Source organism: Acartia tonsa, chromosome 1 (genome assembly GCF_053477335.1).
Source record: "Acartia tonsa isolate MP-2025a chromosome 1, ASM5347733v1, whole genome shotgun sequence".
Lineage (NCBI taxonomy): Eukaryota > Metazoa > Arthropoda > Copepoda > Calanoida > Acartiidae > Acartia > Acartia tonsa.
Window position 1 is genome coordinate 616,302 of NC_137260.1, and position 24,257 is coordinate 640,558.

Here is a 24,257-nt window from a genome sequence, read left to right on the forward strand (position 1 = left end):
ATGATGATTTTTGAAACAATTAGGTACAATTTAGAACTTTATGATCATTACAAGAAAATCTGTAGTTCCCTTTTAATATCTTGATATTACATCATTAGAGTACAACACTAAAGGTGGAAGAGGTAAATAACTGTATGTTCCCATCCCAAGAACCTCTTACCGTTTCTCAATTGGGTCTTTGAAAATCAACCAATAGTGTCCGGAATATTAACACAGAAAACAATTTGCTAGAGACGAAAAAGGTACTTGGAAAAGGGGGGGCAGGTAGTTATCTGTATATACATCTATACTATAGATCTGTTATTACATCCCTAAGATCAATAGGTATAATTTCATAATCTTAGCATCTCTACACAGCTAGCTTAAGCCAGGTACAGGTTTACCTGAGCACGCCAAAGAAAATAACTAGCAGGGGTGTTCTAGGAAGGTATTGTAAGTTCATAACTACTCTTACTTAAATTGTAGCTGTAGCTTCCCTACTATGATTTTTTTAAAATACATTTTCTTGGCTGCTGGGTTTCAAATTTTCTTTCTACAAGAATTATGAAATGAATTGTTTGTTTCAGCGAGCTAGTTTACAAAGTTTAAAGAGCAAATCTAACTGTTAACTGGATATTTCAATCATATAATCCAATCCATCAATGAAAAATAATAAAAAAAAATTCATATTCTTTTACTAATTTTAAAGTTTTATAGTAGATACTTTCAAAGTTATATAATCTGCATTTAGGCTTATTAACCATTCTTATCTTTAATTTAATTGATGAAAGCAATGATAAAAGCCTGGTGAATCTGTATCAGATTGTCCCAGAATATTTCTGAGACAATTCTGAAACACCAAGTCTATTTTCCATTTCTCTACTGCAAATTATATTTTTGAATCAAAGATAGATAAGATTATTTTAAACTTAATCATCTAAACTACAATATGTCTGAAACAAGTAAACTGAAATAATCCTTACACTAACATTCAAATATGGCTTGGTTTGTGTCCATTGTGGCAAAAAATATAAATAGAGTAGATCATACTGAAATAGTTTACATAGTATACTTAATTTTCAGCTATACTACACAACAAGAACAAACTTCTTAGTAGAAAATATATTTCACTTTATTCAAGCCTTCTCATGTTTAATCATTTGAGAGTTTCTGTATATTTAATGAATGTGAAATATAACATTAACAATACTGTGTTTCCAACTGGCACATGCAGTACATGTTGAAATATCTTAAGTACTGCCAAAAAAATACTGGTAATTTAACAAAATTACTTGCTATGCTTAATTATTAAGATCTTATTCTGCAAACAAATACCTGTTCAGATGATAAAACAGAGCAGAAATGAAATTGTAATATTTGTTTGACTGCAAGATCCCAAAGATTGAAAAAAATCAGGTCTGTATAGATCATCTGAATTAGTATATCAGATTCTAAATAATAAAACACTTTAAAAAAAGAAGATACCTTCTTTATTAATTTGTTCAACAAACAAGAAATAGGTTCTGGTATCAATCATCAATGTAATTTGTGTCATTTATCTGATCATATTGTTAAACATGTACTGATATTACCTGTCAGAAACTCTTAAATGATTAAAATTGAGAAGGCTTGAATAAAGTGAAATATAATTTCTACTAAGAAGTTTGTTCTTGTTGTGTAGTATATCTTTTGAGAATTAAATATACTATGTAAACTATTTCAGTATGACCTACTCTCCTTATATTTTTTGCCACAATGGACACATACCTTGCCATATTTACCTGTTAGTGTAAGGATTATTTTAGTTTACTTGTTTCAGATATATTATAGTTTAGATGATTAAGTTTAAAATAATCTTATTTATCTTTGATTCAAAGATAAAATTTGCAGTAAAGAAATTAAAAATATACTAGGTGTTTCAGAATTGTCACAGAAATATTCTGGGACAATCTGATACATATTCACTGGGCTTTTATCATTGCTTTCATCAATTAAATTAAAGATAAGGATGGTTTATTAGCCTAAATGTAGATTATATAACTTTGAAAGTATCTACTATAAAATTTTAAAATTAGTAAAAAGAATATGAATTTTTTATTATTTTTCATTGATGGATTGGATTATATGATTGAAATATCCAGTTAACAGTTAGATTTGCTCTTTAAACTTTGTAAACTAGCTCGCTGAAACAAACAATTCATTTCATAATTCTTGTAGAAAGAAAATTTGAAACCCAGCAGCCAAGAAAATGTATTTTGAAAAAAATCATAGCAGGGAAGCTACAGCTACGATTTAAGTAAGAGTAGTTATGAACTCACAATACCTTCCTAGAACACCCCTGCTAGTTAGTTTCTTTGGCGTGCTCAGGTAAACCTGTACCTGGCTTAAGCTAGCTGTGTCTATGATAACTTAATTATGATTTTAAATTTATCGTTTTTATTTATGTTGTCATCCTTGTTTAAACAAATAACTAGACTATTTACCTAAATATATATCTGATAGTTCACATGTTCTTGAATACAACTTAACAAGGACGACATCATTAGTAAGTCAAAGCGCTGGAAAGTGTCATTTGTGATGATATAACAAGGATGACAACATCCATAAAAACGAAGCTCTGAAACGGCATGACAAACGGACATTAACAATTGTATAGTGTATTCGTTGGGGGAGGGGGGGGGGGGTAATCGCCCCATTACCCCCCCCCCCTTGGACGTCTATGAAAGTTGCTACAGGGTTTACACTGGATGAATAATTCCTACTCAAGTTTTTCAATTTGCTGTGTAAGAAAAAGAATAGTTATTTCTCGTATCGTATTATAAACGGCTTTCCGCGGATATAGAATGTACAATAATAAGATTAAAACTAGTTTTTTCAGCCCTGTGGTGCCGAAGGCACCGGCTAAAAAAACTGGTTTTAATCTTATGATTGTACATTTCTATATTCGTAGAAAACTGGATATAATACGATACTAGACATAGTTTTTTCGTATGGATGAGAACCGGTTCCTATCCACCGGATTCGAATGAATACGAGAAAGTTAATTATTTGTTTTCCTAAAAAGTTACTAACAGACAGAAGGACAGACAGACAAAAAAACTAATGGAGCACCTGCACCACTAAAAATGACCTTGTTAAATACATTTATAAAAACTGAATAAAAATTTTGATTATGTATAATTTGAGGAGGCCTAATGGAAAAGAATAAATCATTTATTTTAATCAGTTTAACAAAAGAAGTTATGAATTATTATAAAATATTTAATAATGATTCCATATTAAGCAGGGAATATGAAGGCATTGCCAAAATTCTTCTGGAAATTTTAACTATCTCCAAAAAAATTGACCTCATAGTTAGAAGTTTCTTACCTAGGTATATTTATATGTAAATTTTTAATTCAACAAATTATTTTAACCTATAGTAATCTTGTTTGCCATCATAAGGGATGTATATAAATTTATTGTTCATGGTCTTATCCCTTTAGAACCATGGACTTAACTCCACAAAATATTTCCATTTAGTCTAAATTGTCCTCAAACTTATAAGTATCACCATGAGCAAAAGATTAAAAGGGACTTTAAGGACATATGCCCTTTCCAATCATTTAAATAATAATATCTTGCATAAATTGCTCCTATAATATAATTCTAATATTGGTGTAGACATTAGGGGTATTTCATCAAACCTATCACCAAACCCTTTTTGTCTGCTAGCAAAATGGTTTCTGTTCTCTGGTATAGACTTGGCTGTGTTTATATTTCCGACGTTATTAGCTGATTTAAAAGACCTGATACATAATTGGGACATGGTCCACGCACTGTGGGTAGAGTTACATATAGCTAATGTCCCCTCTATTCTTTTTCTTTAATGACTACTTTGAAGAAAAAAAATAATTAATATAACTGACTAATGTGTAAGTATTAATTTAATGATTCCTTTTTGTATTTTAATAATTAGTCAAAAGTAATAATCAGTAGGTTGAAGACATTAACATTTTTACAGAAGGTAAGGAATTTTCCTCCATTGTAAAAAAATGCTTTTTATTTCCTGATAACCCTCAATGTAAATTAGTTTTAGAAGGCAGGGGTGATTAAACATTTAACTGCAGTGCAAATATCTTTAAGCATCTTCTTCTTGTGGGATAGGTGATGGGTTAAATGTTTTTCCCAATTGTGTCAAAAGACATTAAAAACTGTTATTAATGCTCAAATAAAAAGTTGCAGATCTCTAAACTGTGAGGGTATCACTTTTATTACTCAATTCCATTGGCAGGATCAATTGATATCTTCCTTATTATTCATTTCAATTAGATTTCTATTTATCTTAATTTTATGTATTATTTCAATCTTTCCATGCTTTAGTTCAACATGTTGAAATCAATGCTGATGATTTTGACTTTACTTTTCACCAACAATCAGGAACAAAATTTGATTTTTTTTATTATTTTCTAATAATAAACTGACTTACCTATCTATAGTTAATAAAATTCAATGAAAAATGTTTAAGATTGTATTGTTTTAGTTGATTGTCTTTATCAATGATATGTAATTCACAATAATGTAATTCTTTAAATCTTTTATCAATGTGCTTATTCTTGTGTATCAATGTTGCTCTTTCTTAAACAACTCTAACTAAAACTACAGAAATTGATCTTTACAAATTACAAATATCTAATTTTTATGTTAGGCTAAGTTTGCACATTACAAGGTAACTGAATTCCATTTATATGTTGATGAAGCTAGACAAAATCTATTTTACTAGTTCACTATAACTGTTCCTTACATTCAACAGAGATCAAACACCTTAATATCAGTATAGTCCTAACTTTCCATGATAATTACTCAGCCTTTCAATACAACTATTTTTATGCACATGTAATGCTACCCAAACAGATCTTAAAAACAACTCAATTGAAGGAAGAAATAATCTGAACAATGAAATAATATTTCTTTTTACTAACAGAAACAGCAGTGTATTTTGACAGCTGTTACAGATCTGGTTCAATTTGGGAATAGCTTTGATAAGGTATATTTAACTAATTTACATTTTTATCAAAAAAAGTCTCAAATACTTTTTTATGCAAAAAATGTTTTTTTCTTCTTTTTTGGCGAATAGATTAGAAAATCTATTTTTTTTTTAAAGTGGAAAAGACATCCTCTTTAATCTAAAAACTCTTCTAATTGTTAGATTAGTTGCAGTTTGGAATGCTTAAAGGTACCAGGATGTGATGGATTTTCTATAGAAGTAAGTATTGTTGTTCTTTTTTATATGTTTATAAACAAGAGAGACTTAATAGGAACTGAACAAGAACAGATTTTTTACATGATGTTCCTTCATAAACTGGTTATAGTTGATGTAACATAAATGCAAAATTAAAATTTAAAATAAGAAGCAAATATTTGTTATTCCTAATTTGAAAAAAGTACAAGTATTTGATAAAGTTCTAATAAAGTCCGTAGGAGCAACTGGAATAGGAAAGTGTCAGATGAGAACAGTATTTTGTGGAGGAGTTGATCCTACCAGAGTTTCAGAACCGATGTTTAGCAAAGATTGCAGAAACAGTAAGTTATATTTTACTCAAGTTGACTTTATCCTTTAATATGTGCACTCTTTTAATGACACTGAGATAAGTTTCAAAACTCAAAATCTTTTTATATTCAGGGATAATAACTGTAGGTAGTCACCTATTTGCTGTTGATGCAGATCCAGGGAATATTGTAAAGGTAATAGTTATTAAAATATAAAATCTAAATAAGATTAAAACCAGTTTTTTTGCCTCAAAATGCTAAGGCATGGACTAAAAAAACTAGTTTTAATCTTTGATTGTACATTTTTATATAATAGAAAACTGGATATAATACGCTGCTGTACATAATTTTTTCATATGGATGAGAACTGGTTATATTAATTGGTTTCAAATGAATACAAGAAATAATTGGGTTTTTTAAAATAAATTTCTAGCATTCTATGTTTTGATGTTTTAACCATATAATCTGGATAGCCAACCTTAATAAAACAAGATAATTATATTCTTCCAGTTCAATGGTGTGGATTACAGATTCAGGACATTTAACTCTTTAGATGAGCCAAACACTAAGCTGAAGTTTGGGAAGTAAGTTAGGTTTGACACAAAATGAATTCAAAAAATATATTACATGAAGATTACTGTGATTCTACTTGATCAAAAAGAATTATAGAATTAGTGGAAAATTCCAATGGAACTTTCTATAAAAATTTCATTTTATATTGCAAATATAATTTAGTATGATTTAATACAATTTATATAAATACTTTATAATTATTTAGAGATGGATGGACAATTGAAGGAAACAGTGGTATTGTATTCTAAGAATTAAAAATTTGCAAAAAAATTATGTTTGAATAAAATTTTTCCAAATCCAAATCTAATTTTAGATTTGGAGGTCAAGAAAGAATTTTTTTAAAAATGACTCAACATAATTATTTAACATTTTTTTTCTATATTTAGCTTTATTTTCATCCAATCAAGTTGTAAGATTTCCTGAGTATGCTCCACTTGGCCTTAATGATGCTTCTGCAACTGTAACTGCTAAATTTTCTGGTAGGCTACATAATTATTGCTCTAATTTCATTGGATGATTAGTTTTGATTCAGATGATATTGAGGATAAAATTTACTATTGTTTAACAAGAACAAAGAGAGGAGTAGGTTTCTGGTAGAATTATGTGTATTTCTTGTTGAAAAGAACCATTTTACTATTAATATTAATTACTCTTTTCCGGAGCCAGCTTTACAGGCAAGCTTTCCTTGTAACAGTGGATAGCTTACATGCCTTCTTGGAATCTGGATCTTACCTTTTATGAACCCGACCATAATCATCATGATTTACAATATACAACAATAGTAATAATTAATAAAAATATTTTATTTGTAAACATATTGTCAATTTGATCTCATGTATTAAATATTTTAGTATTTAGTATTTTTATTATTAGTATAGACAAAATTTTTTTTAAAAAGTTAGCATAAATTTTTAGCGTTCTACTACTGTTTTTAACTTATAACACATAACCTTTACAAATTTTACCAGAAACCTACCCCTCTCTTTATAAAATATTAAAATTTTTGTTAAATGCAAAATATAAAAAAATAATGATTTATTTTCATCTGTTTTTTTTCTATTTAGAAGATTGTAGCTTCCCTGATGTTGCAATTTCGGTACAGTATCCTTATACTAAAGTAACAGTATGTTTGTCTGTTTGTGTGTACCAAAGGATCTCGCTAACCGCTGAACTGATTGGGCTCTCCTTTACAGGATAGCTTCTCATAGGTCCCAGGAAGGTTTATAACTATTTTCTTGAAGGGTGGGACACCCCGAACCCCTCCAAAAAATAAAAAATACCCTCCCCCCCCAAAAAAACTTTTAACTTTCAAATTCGACTACCCTCTTCTCAAGTGCCCCTAGAGACCTCTAGGGGGCATAGCCGCTAGTATGAAAATAAAGTAGACCAATGACTGTTTGTTGTTTAAATGTAGTCAGTAAATGAAAAGGTTTTAAAAGAAATCAACTTCAAGCTGTATATACAAATATTTGTTAGATATTTGACTGGTCAATGGTCATAACAAATATTAAAAGTAGTTACCTTGCTTATTAGTAAACAAAAAAGATCGGAAACATATATTTAATGGTTAAAGGGAGGGACATCCAATTTAACAACTAAAATGTGTTTTTTTACTTAAACAAAGCATAAATACTAAATCAATTTAAAGTATGAAACAATATGGAAAATAGGGGTTAAAGTCAGCTTTAGACTTCAAATTTTAACATTAAGCTAATTCAGCTAAAACAGGGATACGGGATCGGAAAAGTAGAAGAATATTATTTCAGGAATATTTTTTTAAGAGGCTTAAAAAAACAGTTGTGGGAAGGTTCAGTAATTTGTATTGAAAATTATCAACAATAATGAAATAGCTAAATGTGTACATGCAAAGAAAATAAAGTATAGAATAGAATTCAGGTTGAAGATTCCTCCTTGCTATCCTGAAATAGAATTAGAACTTTTTATTAGATGGCTTTTATTACAATCATGTTATGACAGTAAACATTTTCAAAAAAAAATTTCACTCTAATACATACCAAGATAAAGCTATAACATCAATAACCAAGGGACCTTATCTTATTAATTAAGATAATCAACATTTTTCTATTTTATCAAAGGAGAATGATGACAGAAGACTTGCATATGAATATAGGTCATCTGTTGATAAGTGCTACCTATTCTGCAAGGGCAATAATCAATGTGTAGCATGGATGTTGAAACCTGATAATGGATATCGTAAGCAAATTTTTGTCAAACTTCATAAATTTCTTAAAAGAACAACATGAACTTATTTATTCTTCTTCCATACTGCCCATTTACCTTTTAATTCAATAAAAGTTAAGTAAGCTAGGATGTAGGTTTGTATAAAAAGAATCCTAATATATATTCTTTATTCTAATTATGATAGATTGTTATTTTCAGAATGTATCCTTCTAAGTTTTTATGATCATATTGCAAAGGCTCCTGGCCGAACATCAGGATACAAATATTGTGCTAAGCATGAGCCAATAACAACTACAACCACTACTACAACTACAACTACAACTACAACTACAACTACAACTACAACTACAACTACAACTACAACTACAACTACAACTACAACTACAACTACAACTACAACTACAACTACAACTACAACTACAACTACAACTACAACTTCAACTTCAACTTCAACTACAACTACAACTACAACTAAAACTACAACTACAACTACAACTACAACTACAACTACAACTACATTAACTACTACAACTTCCACTACAAATGCTCCTGCATTACCTAGTAAATATATTTGAATTGATACAAATTAAAAGAAGGAAAATAGGATTGATAATTGATACATTCCATATTTTCATTTTGATATTATTTAAATTCTAGTTTCTGGAATGGAATGGACAAAGGGGGTAAGAAATTAATATATTTCACATCTATCTCTGAGAATCATGTCTGAAATAAATTAGGTTTTCTTAAAAACATACTTATTTTAAAAAGATCAGCATCTGTAAGAGATAACATTTAAAGAAAAACAAGGATGACAACATCCATAAGAAGTGAAGCTAAAATATTAGGAATGGATATCTAAAATACTTTACTATAGAGCAGTGTCATACAAAAATCATTAGACTTGATAAAATAGAGAAATCTTGAAACTTTTGAAGTCATGCAACCTTTAAATTACAAAGCTTAAAAATCTAGAAATCAATCTAGCACCGCAATTAATAGACAAAACTTAATAAAACTTGATGGAAATATGTAGAATATGAGCATATTCAATCCCTGAAAATTTAAGCCGTCAATCTTGATAGGAATAGATAAAATCATAAAAACCTAAAAACCCCTGGAAAGGTCTAGCACCCCAAATGACAGACAGATGGACAAAACAATGTATAGATTATATGGGCATATGGCATAGGAATCTTCAGTTAAAATTTCAGCTGTCTATCTTGAATAGGAGCCGATAAAATCATGTTTCCCCTAATTCATTAATTTAGGACAGAAGGACATACAGACAGATGGACATTTGGTATTGTAGAGTAGCTTTGCTACTAGAAATGTATCTAAAGTTGGGTTAGCTATGTAAGAGTACCTTTTAGGTCTCCTCAGATAAACAGCTAGGAAAATTTTTGTTGTGCCTTAATTTTTAAAACTGAATTGTCATTTATTAGTGATACTAAAAACTAATTTAAGTATTTTAGAATAGTTAAAAACCTAGCTTATCATTTTAATTAGCAATTGTATCTTAATAAGAATACACCTTGTTAATGTTATCAACTTTTTAACAGGGAAATGAGCCTCCTACAAAGTTGGGGAACATAGTTTGGCCAGACATCAGTGTTAATGATTGCATAACTGAATGCAGTAAGTTGTTTTTAATCCTTTACATAAAAAAGCATCTTTTAAAAAGTTTAGATCTATCATGATCATATGTATTTAATAATATTTCATAGAATATTTCATTATCAACCACCAGCTATTGTATTAACTTTAATGTTTAGTATTCAAAACCTAAATCAAATCCTTAGAGCATTTTGACTATATGCCTTGCGTCTAATAAGATATCCTTATATTTGTCTAATTTCTCTGACAGAATGCATTCTTGTTTTTTATATTCCTGAAAACTTTGCTTTAATAACTATTATTGTTTGAATTTTCCTTGATATGTACAAATATTTTAGTGAAGATATATGACACTGGTTGTAGACATTGGCAATATACTGGTTATGGTTAGTAAATTTCCTTATATTTCTTTATATTTCACTTTTTTTAAAAAAAGGGTAGAATCTACAATGTGAATATTTTATTTAACAAATAAGGGAATTTAATTTTTTTCAGCATGCTTTCTTTACAAAGATGAACATGTTGATGGCCAAAAAAGTACACCATCTAGTGAAGTTTTCATTGGTTCAATTTGAGCTCATTAATAAGGAATGAATAATTATACATCTGTTATTTGTAAATTTAAATGGTTTTAAGAGGTTTTTGTATCAATTTGGCTACTACATCAATTTTTTTTTCATCTAATGATTTATTTGCAATATAACCATACCAATCAAAGTAGAAAAGAGAAAAAAGGGGAGTAAACAAGTAAATAAAATAAACTATTACCTATTATAGGAAAAGTAACAAATCACTAGAAAAACTAAAAGGATTAAGGTTTAAAAATAGCTAAAATATAAAAAAATTGTTTAACGATGATGTAGGGAAAAAAAGATAATGCCTCTAATAATGCTTGTTTATTTATCATTATTAATATTTTTTATTACAATAGACTTTACAAATGTATATAACCTGAATTATTTTATATAATAACAAAGCATTTAGATTAAATTTATGGTTAATAATTTAAGTACTCTAAATTTTTCATGAACTTCGATTTAGGTCTGTAGGTTTTTAATAAATTAATAAAATCCAATCTTATCACAATTTTTTAGATTTATCGATCTATAGTTTTATATTTTTGAGAGCAATTCCAAAATTAATTAAAGAAACTTGTGAAAATAACAACAAATTAATTTTAAAGTTAGGGGGAGATTTTAAGGATTTAATATAAAATTCGTTTTTTCTATAATTTTTTATCTAAAAGCGGAAATGCAATTTAAGTTAATTAATTTTGGCATCTGTGATTGGTGGATTTAAAAAATCTGTGCTCTGATTGGATGGCGTACATCATTCAACCAATTAGAGCGCAGGTAGTTTAAAATCCACCTATCCTATTGGTCAAAATTAATTAACTTAAAATGCATTTCCGCTTTTAGATAAAGAATTATAAAAAAAAACGAATTTTATAAAAAAAATCCTTAAAATCTAATGCAGATTTCAAACCTACCCCTAACATTAAAATCCCAGAAAAATTATAATGTCTAAATATAAAATGTTAAATGCCTATGATTTCATGTAACTAATAGTGCATTATTACCTTTATTGTGTATCAATTATGTTTTATATTTTAGCTTGACGTCTTTGATAGTTTGGAGAATAAATTCCTAATCTTACAAACCTTTGTTGGTGCATTTTCATTTTAACTGTTGGCTGTTCATTCATTGGATCTCAAGTTAAAGTTAAGCATGACCTATGGTCATGACAACCTCTTTCTTTTACAAAATTTCAATACAACCACAAAATTTACTGTGTTTAAAATCCGGACTTTTTTTAACCAGCCATAGCATCAAAACTACTTCATCAATCAGGATGTTTGACCCCACTATAAAAAGCTTAGGTAATGACCTTTTAGCACAAAAAAATATTTGGACAAAGATGGAAGTGCACAACAAGCAGCTGCACATGTGTTCAACAATGCAGATTCGAAATGCACCGGTAGTTTGATCTGGATTCTCGACTAGCCCATCTGTAGGTGAGTTAGAGTTATGCAAATTGCTGGTGATACTGTTAGATACATAAGTAAGACACTAGAAAAGACTAGAGCTCTCTACCTGAAATGGCTTGGCCTTAGTACTGAAGCAATGTGAAATGTGGCAAATTTTGAGATGTCCAAAACGCCAAAAATTGTGTAAATTCATAAAAATTTCTCGGTTCTCGACTTCAGGGACCCATATGAAACTTTAAAACTCAATTGTCATTGCGCTGATAACCCTAGCTGAAACTTCATGCAATTTTTAAAAAGGTAAGGAATGTCGTTCTAGCTCAACCATGGTCCAAAATAAGAGCCTCCGTGTCTAAGGGTAGTTTTAAAGTTGGGTGAATTTGAATCCTGTGGTTACTTAAGTTTCTAAGGATAAGGCCTCTCAGTAACCCGATCTTAATTCAATGGAATTTTGGGCCTAGGGCTACTTTGAAGCATGCACCAGTGCGCAAACCACAAAGACCTTCCTCATTGCCACTATCAAGGTGAACTTCGCCAGCTTGGACAGGTATATTTGGACTTGGGCCTGCTGACAGTTGATGAGTCAGGTAGAGGTGGGGATTGATCCTGGCGGCCATTTTCTTGAATAATCTAATAACCATATACCTATTCTGCCTCCCAGTTTTTAACATTCAATAAAATCTTTAAAATTGACGATTTTATGTTCATTTGTTAAAAAAAGTCCAGATTTATGTGCCTCACCCTGTAGTTATAACATAAGCATAAAATTATGAGAACTCTTATTTAGTTCAATGCTATTATACAAGTTGAATTCTCTTTTACTTTTTTGTCCCTTCACACCATTTTTGCCTCATAGTTAGTAAAAGGTAATGCTGGAATTAAGAAACTTGACTCCAAAAAAGTACCAAAAGTCTTTTACCAGGAAAATGTAGTAAAAATTGAGAATCAAAAGGATGAAGTTTCTTTTGGTTGCCTTGCATTTTGCAAAGTCATGGTCAAATAATATTATTGAATCAGAAAAGAATTGCATAATTTATAGTTGTCACAATGGAATTTGAATTAATTATTCCTAGAAAAATTTATTTCATTACATTGGAATTTGCATTAATAATTTATAAAAACCCAAAAGAAATGTTCTAAACACTAAAACAACCTATTTATTATATTATTAAATAAATTTTTTCTCACCAACTTTGTTTTTATACAAAGATTACTTCAAAAATATTTGAACTACAAAATTAAAAAAATTTGCAGAGACATATAAGTTGACTCTGGAAAAGCTACACTCCTTATAAATGTAAAAGAATAAATGTACGTGTAAAAACAAAATACCTTGCAATGATTAGTTAGAAATAGTACTAGATTCATGACATTACAGTTTCATACAAAAGATAAGAACTTTTAGGCAAATTATTATAATCTTGGAGGGTTGTTATAAAAACACAAATATATTATAATTATAATAATTAAAATAATTACACATGTTTTTGTTTAGGTTAACATGTTTAAATCACTACTTATTTTGGCATTACTTTCTATAAATTCACAGGGACAAAATTTGATATTTTAACTTTATAAGATCAACTTTTAAGCAATAAATTACTTCTAGTGCTGATTGCAGAAGCAAGAATACTCTAAAGCCAAGAAAATTTACAAATAAAAAAAGGTTTAAAAATATCAATTATTGTATCTAGGCTAAGTTTGCACATTTCAAGGTATTATTTAAACTTGATAACTATTTACGTACTTACATATATTAAATGATTCAGGCAATTTTCTAAATCAATATTCTAAATTTTACTAACCCTATGAAAAGTTATACCATACTGGGTCATTATATAGGTGTAAATCCAGCTAAAAGTTTTACCATTTTTAATTTTTGACATCTTACTTTGTATTGAAAAGATTTTTGTATTGATTTTAAGAAGCAGCAGTGTGTAAATTCCTCTGTAACTGATTTGGTACAGTTTGGGATTAGCTTTGATAAGGTTTGAACCAATTTCATTAAAATATTACACTTATAAATAATTATAAACTTTGTTAAGCTAGTTTATAATATAACCAGAATATAATTTTTGTACAACAATAGGCTCCAAAACCTTATCTTGTACATCATTTGTACATATCTTGCATCCAAAAATAATAAAATATAACGTAAATTTCCTATTTGTTATGTATATACCTCATTAATAGATTGGTTGCAGTTTTGAATGTTTAAAGATTCCAGGGTGTGATGGATTCTCATTAGAAGTAAGCAGTGTGATTTTTTGCATGCATAACTACTAGAAAGAAAATATTTTTTCCTTTTTCACTTAATAAGACAGGTGTAAACAGATAAAATTTGTAGAGTACAGCTTTGCTTTTCAAAAAATTTGAAACTCGTATTATATGTTAGAATCATATGTGACTTAATATATAAACAAATGATAAGGTTTTAATCCAGTTATATTTGAGTCCTTAGATGCAACTGAAACTGGGAAGTGTCAGCTAAGAACAGTATTTTGTGGAGGAGCTAAACCTTCTGAAGTTACTGAGCCAATGTTCAGCAAAAATTGCCGAAGCAGTAAAGAGTTTTAAACTATCATTTATGTGTAGAAAAAATGCCTATTGAAACAAAATTTTCTTCTTTAATCCAAATAATTAGATTGGCTAAGATTGACTGTTGTTCTGTAGATATTCATTTTGTCAAACATTGATTATCCTTACTTTTACTCACCTATTGATTTCAGGAATAATAACTGTAGGTAAACACCTGTTTGCTGTAGACACCTGGTTTAATTTTGGTTATATCCAAGAGGTGAAAAGTTGTTTATTTTTATTTATTTGATTAATTTTATCATTATTTTATGAATCCTGAAAAAGAATTCTACAAGCTTAATATCCAAATTTCAGTTTAATGGTGTAAAGTACAGATTTAGAAGATTTTATTCATTGGATGAGCCAGATATTAAACTTATGGTTGGGATGTAAGAATTTAGAATTTATCTAATTTTTTTATTATATAAACTTACAATTATTGATTTTATTGGGCTAAATCCTATTAAGTTTTAAATGGAGGGATTACTCATGGCTTACACAAAAATAAAGGAATATATAAATCTTAGGAAACCCTAAAATGTAATCCAGCCTAAGAAATTTTATAGAATTTGGCCACTATCCGCAGAAATCTGTCTATAATACAATGCGATACACAATTAATATAGTTTTGAATTATTTGTTTTCTTAATTTTCTTAAGAGATGGCTGGACTATCAGAGGGAACAGTGGTAATTTTTTATTAGTTATTATTTACTAATGATTTCAAAATACTAATATATTAATCTTTATACTTTTAAAACTCCAATAATTTAATTATGTTAAAATAATAGAAAATAAATTCACATATAATTCTAAAGAAATGTTTATAAATAATATTTAGCCATATTTGCACCAAATCAAGTTGTAAACTTTCCTGAGTATGCTCCACCTGGCCCAATTGGAGCTTCTGCAACTGTAACTGCTAAATTTTCTGGTATGCTTGTTTTTTTTTTATCAAAATTCTTAAAATTAATATGACACCGACAAATATTTAGTAGAATTAATTAAAACATATTTTGCTTTTAAAGTACTGTTCTATCATTTTTGTATTAATTTCTCTTAATTGCACCTAATACTTAATATAATTAGATGACTGTAGCTGTCCTAGTGTTTCCTTTCTGGTATAGTATGAATCTATAATATATAACAAAAAAATGACCAAACACAAGCAAAAATGTGTTTTAATAAAACTATTGAAATTAGATCTCTAAACCTAAATTCTTATCAGTGAGTAGGGCAAATTGTAAATACATAAATTAAAATCAGGAGTATTTAAAGAAATATTCAAAATGATATACACAAAAAACTAAATTTAATAAAATTTTATTAATTGTTCCATTTCAACTAAGGAGATTGATGGGAGCCTTTTGAAATTTGAACATAATCTATCGGTAGATGAATGTTATCTTTTCTGCAAGATTACTGATGACTGTGTAGCGTGGATGTTAAAACCTAGAAATTATAACCGTAAGAAATTGTTATTGTCTAATAAGCAAACAAGATCATAATTATGGAGAAATAAACTCATAATGCACCTTTACAATTTCAAATTATCTTTTTCAAAAAAAATCCTCTTTACTCTATTAGATAAAATCCTTGTTGATTATTAGTTTGTCATTTATTAAAAATTGTTATTTTAGAATGCATTCTTCTGAAATTCTATGAGCAAATTGAAAAGTCTGCTGATGGCAGAATATCAGGATACAAATATTGTGCTAAGCATGAGCCATCAACAACCATTCCTTCTTCTACTTTATTTACAACTACTTCAACTACAACTACTGATACTACTACAACTGCGGATACTTCAACTACAGATACTACAACTAAGGATACTACAACTGCGAATACTACAACTATGGATCCTATGAATACTGATACTATTTCAACTTCAACTACTACTGAAACTACAGCTACAAATACTGATACATCTACAACTACTGATATTACTACTTCTGTTACTACAACAACCACTGAAACTACTACTGGAGATACTACAATTACAAATTCTGATACTACTACTACTGATACTACCATAACCACTAAAACTACAACCACTGTTACATCTACAACTGATAATCCTTTTTCTGATCTACAGGGGCCAGGGATGATCTAATGAAAACCCCAACATAACTGACAGGGGGGAAATGTTTAACTCTAAAGAAGATCAGTATTTTTCCCCCTTAAAAAAAAATAACATGTGAAATAATATTTTTTTTGATAAATATTTTGACAAGTAGTATCAATGATAAACAACTGGTTTAAATAAATATACATTTTAAGTTGTGATTTGTTTTCTTTAACTTATTATCTCAACTCAGGAAGAAGTGTTGCTAGATTTTGAGACTATACTAATAAATAGCTGCTTTAGTTGATAATAAAAAAATGCTTGAAATTTTTTTGTATTGCAAAAGTGTTAAAAATTTGAAATAAATATTTTAGAAATCCTGAAAAATATAAAATAATTAACAATAATTCAAATTAAATTTTTATGAAGTAAAAAAGCAAATTTCAAAAAATGCCCGTTTCGAGAGAACAAATATTCTATGTGGTTATTCACATCTTTTTCATGAAAAAATTAATTTTAAAATACAATACAAAAACATACATATAGAATAATTATAAAGTAAACCATACTTGCCACTATTATTTTGGAAGAAAATTTACATAACACAAAGCATCATTTACCATGCATGCAGTTAATAGAAAAATGGAAATAAAATTCTATTCTTTTTATTAATTGAATTAAGCGCTGAAACCTTAAAGGAGAAATGGTCAAAAATACATTTCCTTATTCGTCGGATAAGACTTTTTAAAACCTGAGAAACTAGCATGTTAAATTTTTTCACAAATTACTTAAATCTACATAAGGGGTGTTTTTGTTTTTATAATTGGGGTTGTGAATAATTTTTTTTTGTCAGATCAATATTCTTTATATCACACAATCAGAGAGGGATGTTTATTACGCTGGTCCCCAAAGTTATACAAAAATATTCTTGTTTTGCCAACTCAACAACTTTGGGGACTTTTATTGTTTTTTATAGTTTGTTCATTAAGTTGAGTGTCCAGTCCAAATTTTTCAACTACTAATTATAATCTAGGGGTTATTTTGTGTACCATCATTAAAAATATAAAATGTACATTATAGTCCATTGTCCCTTAAGATCCCTTAAATATATCACCGACATTTTCCTTTACGCACATTGCATGGTTTAAATTAGTTCTATAAAAGCACTGTGTTTGAAGAATGTAGGACAATTTCATCACTAAAAAATATGATTTGATGCATACCCATATATAATCATATCGCAGCATCATTCGTACAAAGAATGAACTTTGAAGTTTGAGTACAAATTCCAAAATTCAAATTAATTTAAGCATGGTCAGGAATCAAAGATCAGGTAATACTGACTTAAAAAGTACAATCTTTTTTTGGATTTTATATATTATTATTTTTCTTTGAATTTATTTTACTATAAAAGCAGTGCTTTCGTCCAAAGTGAATGTTAAGCACTGAAACTAACATTAATTTATTAAAAATTAGGGGGATGATTATTTTTTCAAAATACCATGCGGGGCCAATACCTGTAGTCCCCTAACCTTGCAGGGCTACCAGTACCTAACACAACCTAACCTTACAAGACTGTATCCAAAAGTGAGCGTTCCTTGAGTCATTTGTTGTGCTCTTTCTGAAAATTTCTTATGCCTCTTGAACCTTACTCCGCTGAGTTAAAAAAGACGACATTTCCTCTAATTTCACCTCCGAGAGTGCGGCATTCGTGTGCAAAAATAAAAAAAATTATACACGCCTCCCCCCATACCTAACTTTTTTTTTTATTTTTCTATGCTCAACAAGGCTCTTTATGGGAAAATGCCCACAACTATTAAAGAATCAAAAAAATGATTACAAATAATTTGTCAATACAATGATTATAGAAATTTTGATTTATCCATTGGGTTGTTTCTTATTACAGTCCCCAAAGTCTTGCATTGACATTTATTATTCGTTGGCTTAACAACCTTGGGTACTTTTATTAAATTTTGATTGGTTGGGTCATTTAGTAGAGTGTTCAAACATTTCAAAAACTGATTGTAATTTTGTTTATCATCATTGGGAATATTGTACATTAATTTATCGACCATTGTCTGAACTCTTTCCTAGATTTATTTTTCAAATATCTCACCCTGCATCCCTGTTAACTAAAACAAAGCGCATAGCAAAAGAGGTAAAGCAGGTTTGTAGCCTTTTCTTTATTTATTTTAAGTATTCTTCTTTACATAAGTAGCCACAACAATAGATATAATTGTACCAGAGTGAACATTATCCTGTTTAAAATTTTAGTGGCAACTGTATTGTAACACATGGATCTAAAGGGATTAGACAATGGTATACATTCCCAATTATTATACACATAATCACAATTAGTGGTTAAAATGTTTAGAAACTCAACTTAATAGACCAACCAATCAGAATTCAATAAAAGTCCCCAAAGTTGTTAAGTCAACGATAAGAATAGTTATTTCTCGCATCGTATTATAAACGGCTTTCCGCGGATACAGAATGTACAATTATGAGATTAAAACTTTTTTTTTTAGCCCCGAGGTGCCGAAGGCACTGGCTAAAAAACTGGTTTTAATCTTATGGTTGTACATTTTATATTCATAGAAAGCTGGATATAATGCGATGCTAGACATAGCCTTCGGCACCTCGGGGCTAAAAAACTGGTTTTAATCTTATGGTTGTACATTTTATATTCATAGAAAGCTGGATATAATGCGATGCTAGACATAGTTTTTTCGTATGGATAAGAACCGGTTCCTATCCGAAGGCACCGGCTAAAAAAACTGGTTTTAATCTTATGATTGTACATTTCTATATTCGTAGAAAACTGGATATAATACGATGCTAGACATAGTTTTTTTGTATGGATGAGAACCGGTTCCTATCCACCGGATTCGAATGAATACGAGAAAACTTTATTATAACACTTTGAGAACTAGTGAAATAATCGCCCCAATTTACCATTCTTCCCTGGGTTTTTAGCCTTTTCTGTGTTTAAAATAGAAATAATTGTAGAATGAACATTATCCTGTTTAAATTTCAGTGGCGACAGGGATCTAAAGGGATAAGACAATGGCAGATAAATTGGTGTAAAACCTCAATGTTGATACACAAATTACCACTTCTGTAGATTACAATTTGTGGTTGAAATTTTCAAACACTTAACTAATAGACCAACCATTTAAAATTTAATAAAAGTCCCCAAAGTATAACAACATCTTATCTAAATATGTATAAATTTATACTATATACAGCTTCTATGTCAGATGTGCGACTTTAATAGTAAGAGTTAGAGTAATGCTTTGGCCAAAAACAGTTTCGTTCGACTCAAAATCTCAATTAAAATTAGCTGAAATCCAGACAAAGGGCGCGTACTCAAAGGGTTGGTTACGTACTTTAATAAATTGAAACTTGTAGCTGTATAAAATAACGATTCTCCACCCCCTTTCCCCCTTACCCTTCTACTGGATGAGCGAACTGACCATCTACATTAAAAACGCTATAATAAAACTATTATGATAACTAGGGTTGGGCCGGATACTTTTTTGGCCGGATACCGGATATCCGGCTGATTTCAAATGCCGGATATCCGGTTATCCGGCCAAATTACTGGATATCCGGCCGGATAACCGGCCAAATTACCAGATATTAAAGTAGTAAAAAAAAATTTCTTCAGAAATCTTATATAAATTTACATAAAGTTAAACTTATTCAGAAAAAATGTTCTTCTAGCTTCAATAATAAGCAAATTATATCCATTTAAGATTTTAAAAAGCAGAGATTTTTGGTGTAAAGTATAAAAAATTATAGAGCCGGATATCCGGCCGGATAGTTTCAATATCCGGTATCCGGCCGGATATTGAAAATGGCCGGATATCCGGCCCAACCCTAATGATAACACTCTAATAAAACTCTGCAGTTTACCCATCTTGCTTTTAAATAAATGATGCTATAAGCCAGGGATATAAAGGAATAAGACAATGACCGATAAATTGATGTACATGCCCAATTAAGATAAACAAATTACCCAATCTGTAGATTATAATTAGTGGTTGGAACATTTGGACACCTAACTTAATGAAATCTAAATTTAATAAAAGTCCCCAAAGTTCTCATGCAACAAATAAGAAAATAAAAATTATAAAACTTTGGGAACCAGTGGAATAAACAGCCCAATGTCCCCTCCTTCCCTTATATATAAGCAGTGCGTCGTCGCTCGTGCGGTTATATAAATTGAAGATGAGGTAAAGCAAATGTTTAGAAAAATAATATAGTACATATCTTTGTTACTAGCGGCTGTAGCTCTAGCATCCAGGGGCTCTGTATTTGAAGAGGTGGGGAGAAGGAAGATCTATACCATTAAACAATCCTAAGACCTTTCGTGGCCAAGCCCCTTAAAGGGCGATTCGTCGTTTTTTTTTAAATGGCTTTTTATAAGTTATTTTAGGTTAGGTTAAATTATATTGGGTTAGGTGATTGCCCCCACAGGGTTAGGTAATTGGCCCCGCAGGGGCTAGAAATAGGAGAAAAGCTACTGTGAAAAATATGAAAAATCGCCCCTTAAAATAATAAAGCTTAAAACATTCACAGGACATATGTTAGGCATATGTTAAAATGGAAGCTCAAGCCGTTCAGCTTTGAAATTTTAAGCTTCAGACAAAATTAAGGATTACATCAGCCAAAAATAGTTATGAATAAATCACAAAACCTTTCTCACATATTTTCATTTTTTATTCTTTTCTTAAATGTAAAAATGCCTATAAAACATATATTAAGTAATAATTGACTTAAAATGCATATTTGATAAATTTTAATTGCTATTTTTTTTGTTTAGTTCCTGATGATGAGGGTAGTTTTGCCCTCGAAACGTTGAATAAATTTAAAAGTTTGATGCCTTGAGTTTTTCATTCTGAGGATTTTACATGTTGGGTCCGTAACCATTCGTCCTACTTTACATTTTTTAATGTTTATATATTTTGTAGAACGACGCATGGACAAAGTTAATTTCTCGGTTAGTATTGGCATGATGAATATTATTTTAAAAATCTATCTTGAAAAGCAGATGAGAAACCCATAGTATTATAGTATAATTATTATATCAATCTAATACAATTAACTGTAATAGAGAAAAACATAATTTGCTAAATAGAGACATATTTTTTAATTTGCTGTTAAAATGGACCAATTATTTAACTACTTGTCAAAATACAATAACATCAAAAGATATTTTTTAACAGCTTTAAGATTTTATTTTGGAAAATTAGCTATTATAAAAACATAGTGATAATATAATGGGATCCAATCAAAGAACTATTAATATACTTTAAATAGTAGAAGAATAAAACATGTTATTTACTATTTAGATTTGAAAAAAGTGGTCCTACAGTAACAGACTTTTCATAAGGGTAAAACTTACCCTTCTAATGGTTTTATTCTGGTTATTCTACAATCAGAAAGATATATTTTAACCATAAAATATAATTCATTCAATGCTTAATTATTTAAAAAGATATTGACAGAGAAAGTTTAAGTTTTTGAAGTATTTTGCCAATAAGATTTATAAAATCAAACTTACTTACAAATATACATACAAATACAAATATAATATATAATAATATTACAGTGAATACAATTAATACATATAATTAAATTCAAAAAAGACAAAAAAAAAAATATTAATATAGGTTATACATGAAAGTGATATCATTTAGAGTACTAAAAATATGTTTGCTTAAATTAAATTAAATTAAGAGATTAAGAATGTTAGGGTTTTGACATATTTTACCAATACAATTTGTAATATTTGTTGTAAAATCACTGTAAATACAATTAAAAAATAATGACATGAAATCTGCAAATTAAAGAAAACATTGAATAATCAAAATGAATATGTTTCAATTATTGTTTTGCTTTGTTCTTAAAATTGTTTTTATTAAATAATGTCTGCTGTAAAAAGTAAATTTTATTTTTAAGAAATAAGACGTATTTCAAAATAATGTATGAAATATTGAAGTAAATTTAAAGTTAGAACTTTTATTTAAAAGTTCTAATATGTTGAGGTGCAAATGTGTAGATAAATATTACAGTAAGTAATACAATTAACACAGGTAAGAAAAATACCAAAGTTCATAACACCAGCTGTAAACAACATCCGAATTGATTAAGATAAAAAAGGTTTTGTGATTGTGGGAGCAATGCTTAGTAGTATTGACACCTTTAATCTGCTACTAAGTTAAGGAGTTCTTCTCAATTTTCAAATACAAGAAAAGTAAAATATTAACTAAAAACTGTATACTCATACCATCCTTGTTTGCAAGAAAACATATGATAAAAGTAAAACGTTCTGTAGTTCCAAGAAAATAGTATTAGGATTGTTCACTCTATCATTCATTACCTCAAATAGAAAAGCTTAATCAAGTAGATAAGTTAAGACCCTACAACAATCAACCTGATTCATTAATTCTTTGTCATCTTCAGAATAGGTCCTTTAATCTTTTTACAACTTCAATTGTCAAATCAAAAAGACCAAAGATACATAAACCCAGCCAAAGGCCAAGACTGCTTCCAACTTCAATCACTAATCTAAAGGTATCATACCCATTAGTTTCAGTGTGTACATTAATTTCTTCAGCAAAATTAAATTCAGCCCAGTTTACACTATCTGACCATGCTTCATTACTTGCTATTTCCACATTGTAGTAGATTTGATTACATGGAGGGAGACACCAATCTGATTCATATCTCCCTTCTTGCATTAAAACAAAATCTTCAACAACATTGGAGAGTACTGCTTTTGCTTCTAAAGCTTTTCTTTTGTCATTGAACTCAATTTTGTTTGTACATGTAATCTCAGAATCGTTGTATCTTGCAGTTCTAAATCAAGGAGGTAAACAACCAAGAACTTTTTTGAATAAGTTGATGTAGCCATTTTCAATGCATTTTGAGTATCCTCTCACATTCGTGTATTGTTTGCATTTTCCTTGGTCAGTTCGCTTCTCTAACACAGATATAGTAATGCGAAATATGACTAAAGAGCTGTAACCAGTTTTGTTAAGTCCAGGAATACCAATATTGTCCCCATTCATTGACAATGAGGTCACTCTATGATTAGCAAATGTGGAAGGATCTGCCAAATAAATATATGCATCTTGTACCAATGAAATGTACAAAATTTTACCAAAATTTACAATCTCATTACATACTGCAAATGGTTGAATGTGCCTCATGATGAGCGTCTTTTCTGTCTTTCTATTTTGATCCCAAAAACCATGAAGAGTATTATTGTCTTTGATATTTGGAAACACAGCTGACTCTATTTCAGTCCATCCCCTATTAAATCGACCCTTCCATGAGATAGAATTGTTTGAATTGGTTATATCCCCAGACAGAAATGCCATGTGATAATAATAACCATGGTGTCTACTTTTATCAAAATCATAAGACTTGCTTCCACACACCAGTAGCCTGGGTTGATAACTCCTATCAAAAGCTCTCTCAGATGTGATGATAACAGTAGGAGATTCATGATATCTTACCAGAAATGTAATTGTTTGATAAACAAATATTAAGGTGGTAAAATATTTCAATCCTTTGCGAAAAATTTCATTCATTGTATCAATTCTAGGCTTTAACAACTTTAAAGATTATTAAGATGTGATATCATTGAAGATAATGTGATTGTTCTAAAACTATATAGATAATCAGGATTGTACTACAATGTATAGGCAGGTTTCAA

General features: G+C 29.3%; 2 protein-coding genes across 2 annotated transcripts; both read left to right on the top strand.

Annotated features, from left to right (window-relative positions):
- The first annotated feature begins 8,181 nt into the window (after positions 1 to 8,181).
- On the top strand, positions 8,182 to 9,006 carry LOC145318859 (uncharacterized). Its single transcript, XM_080160552.1, has 3 exons — positions 8,182 to 8,212; positions 8,482 to 8,844; positions 8,941 to 9,006. Exons 1-3 carry the CDS (start codon positions 8,182 to 8,184, stop codon positions 8,976 to 8,978), a joined length of 432 nt encoding a protein of 143 aa, XP_080016678.1. The 3' UTR covers positions 8,979 to 9,006.
- A 4,801-nt stretch (positions 9,007 to 13,807) lies between these two features.
- LOC145318928 (uncharacterized) lies at positions 13,808 to 15,438 on the top strand. Its single transcript, XM_080160680.1, has 7 exons — positions 13,808 to 13,872; positions 14,078 to 14,134; positions 14,339 to 14,447; positions 14,614 to 14,681; positions 14,777 to 14,850; positions 15,121 to 15,149; positions 15,302 to 15,438. Exons 3-7 carry the CDS (start codon positions 14,423 to 14,425, stop codon positions 15,436 to 15,438), a joined length of 333 nt encoding a protein of 110 aa, XP_080016806.1. The 5' UTR covers positions 13,808 to 13,872; positions 14,078 to 14,134; positions 14,339 to 14,422.
- The last annotated feature ends 8,819 nt before the right edge of the window (positions 15,439 to 24,257 follow it).

Bases quoted from the DNA above. Each gene is read 5' to 3' on its own strand.
- LOC145318859 (XM_080160552.1), top strand. From the start codon at position 8,182: ATGATGACAGAAGACTTGCATATGAATATAG. The intron at 8,213-8,481 runs GTCATCTGTTGA...TGTTATTTTCAG, and splicing joins AGACTTGCATATGAATATAG to AATGTATCCTTCTAAGTTTT. The intron at 8,845-8,940 runs GTAAATATATTT...TTTAAATTCTAG, and splicing joins AAATGCTCCTGCATTACCTA to TTTCTGGAATGGAATGGACA.
- LOC145318928 (XM_080160680.1), top strand. From the start codon at position 14,423: ATGTTCAGCAAAAATTGCCGAAGCA. The intron at 14,682-14,776 runs GTGAAAAGTTGT...TCCAAATTTCAG, and splicing joins ATTTTGGTTATATCCAAGAG to TTTAATGGTGTAAAGTACAG. The intron at 15,150-15,301 runs GTAATTTTTTAT...AATAATATTTAG, and splicing joins GACTATCAGAGGGAACAGTG to CCATATTTGCACCAAATCAA.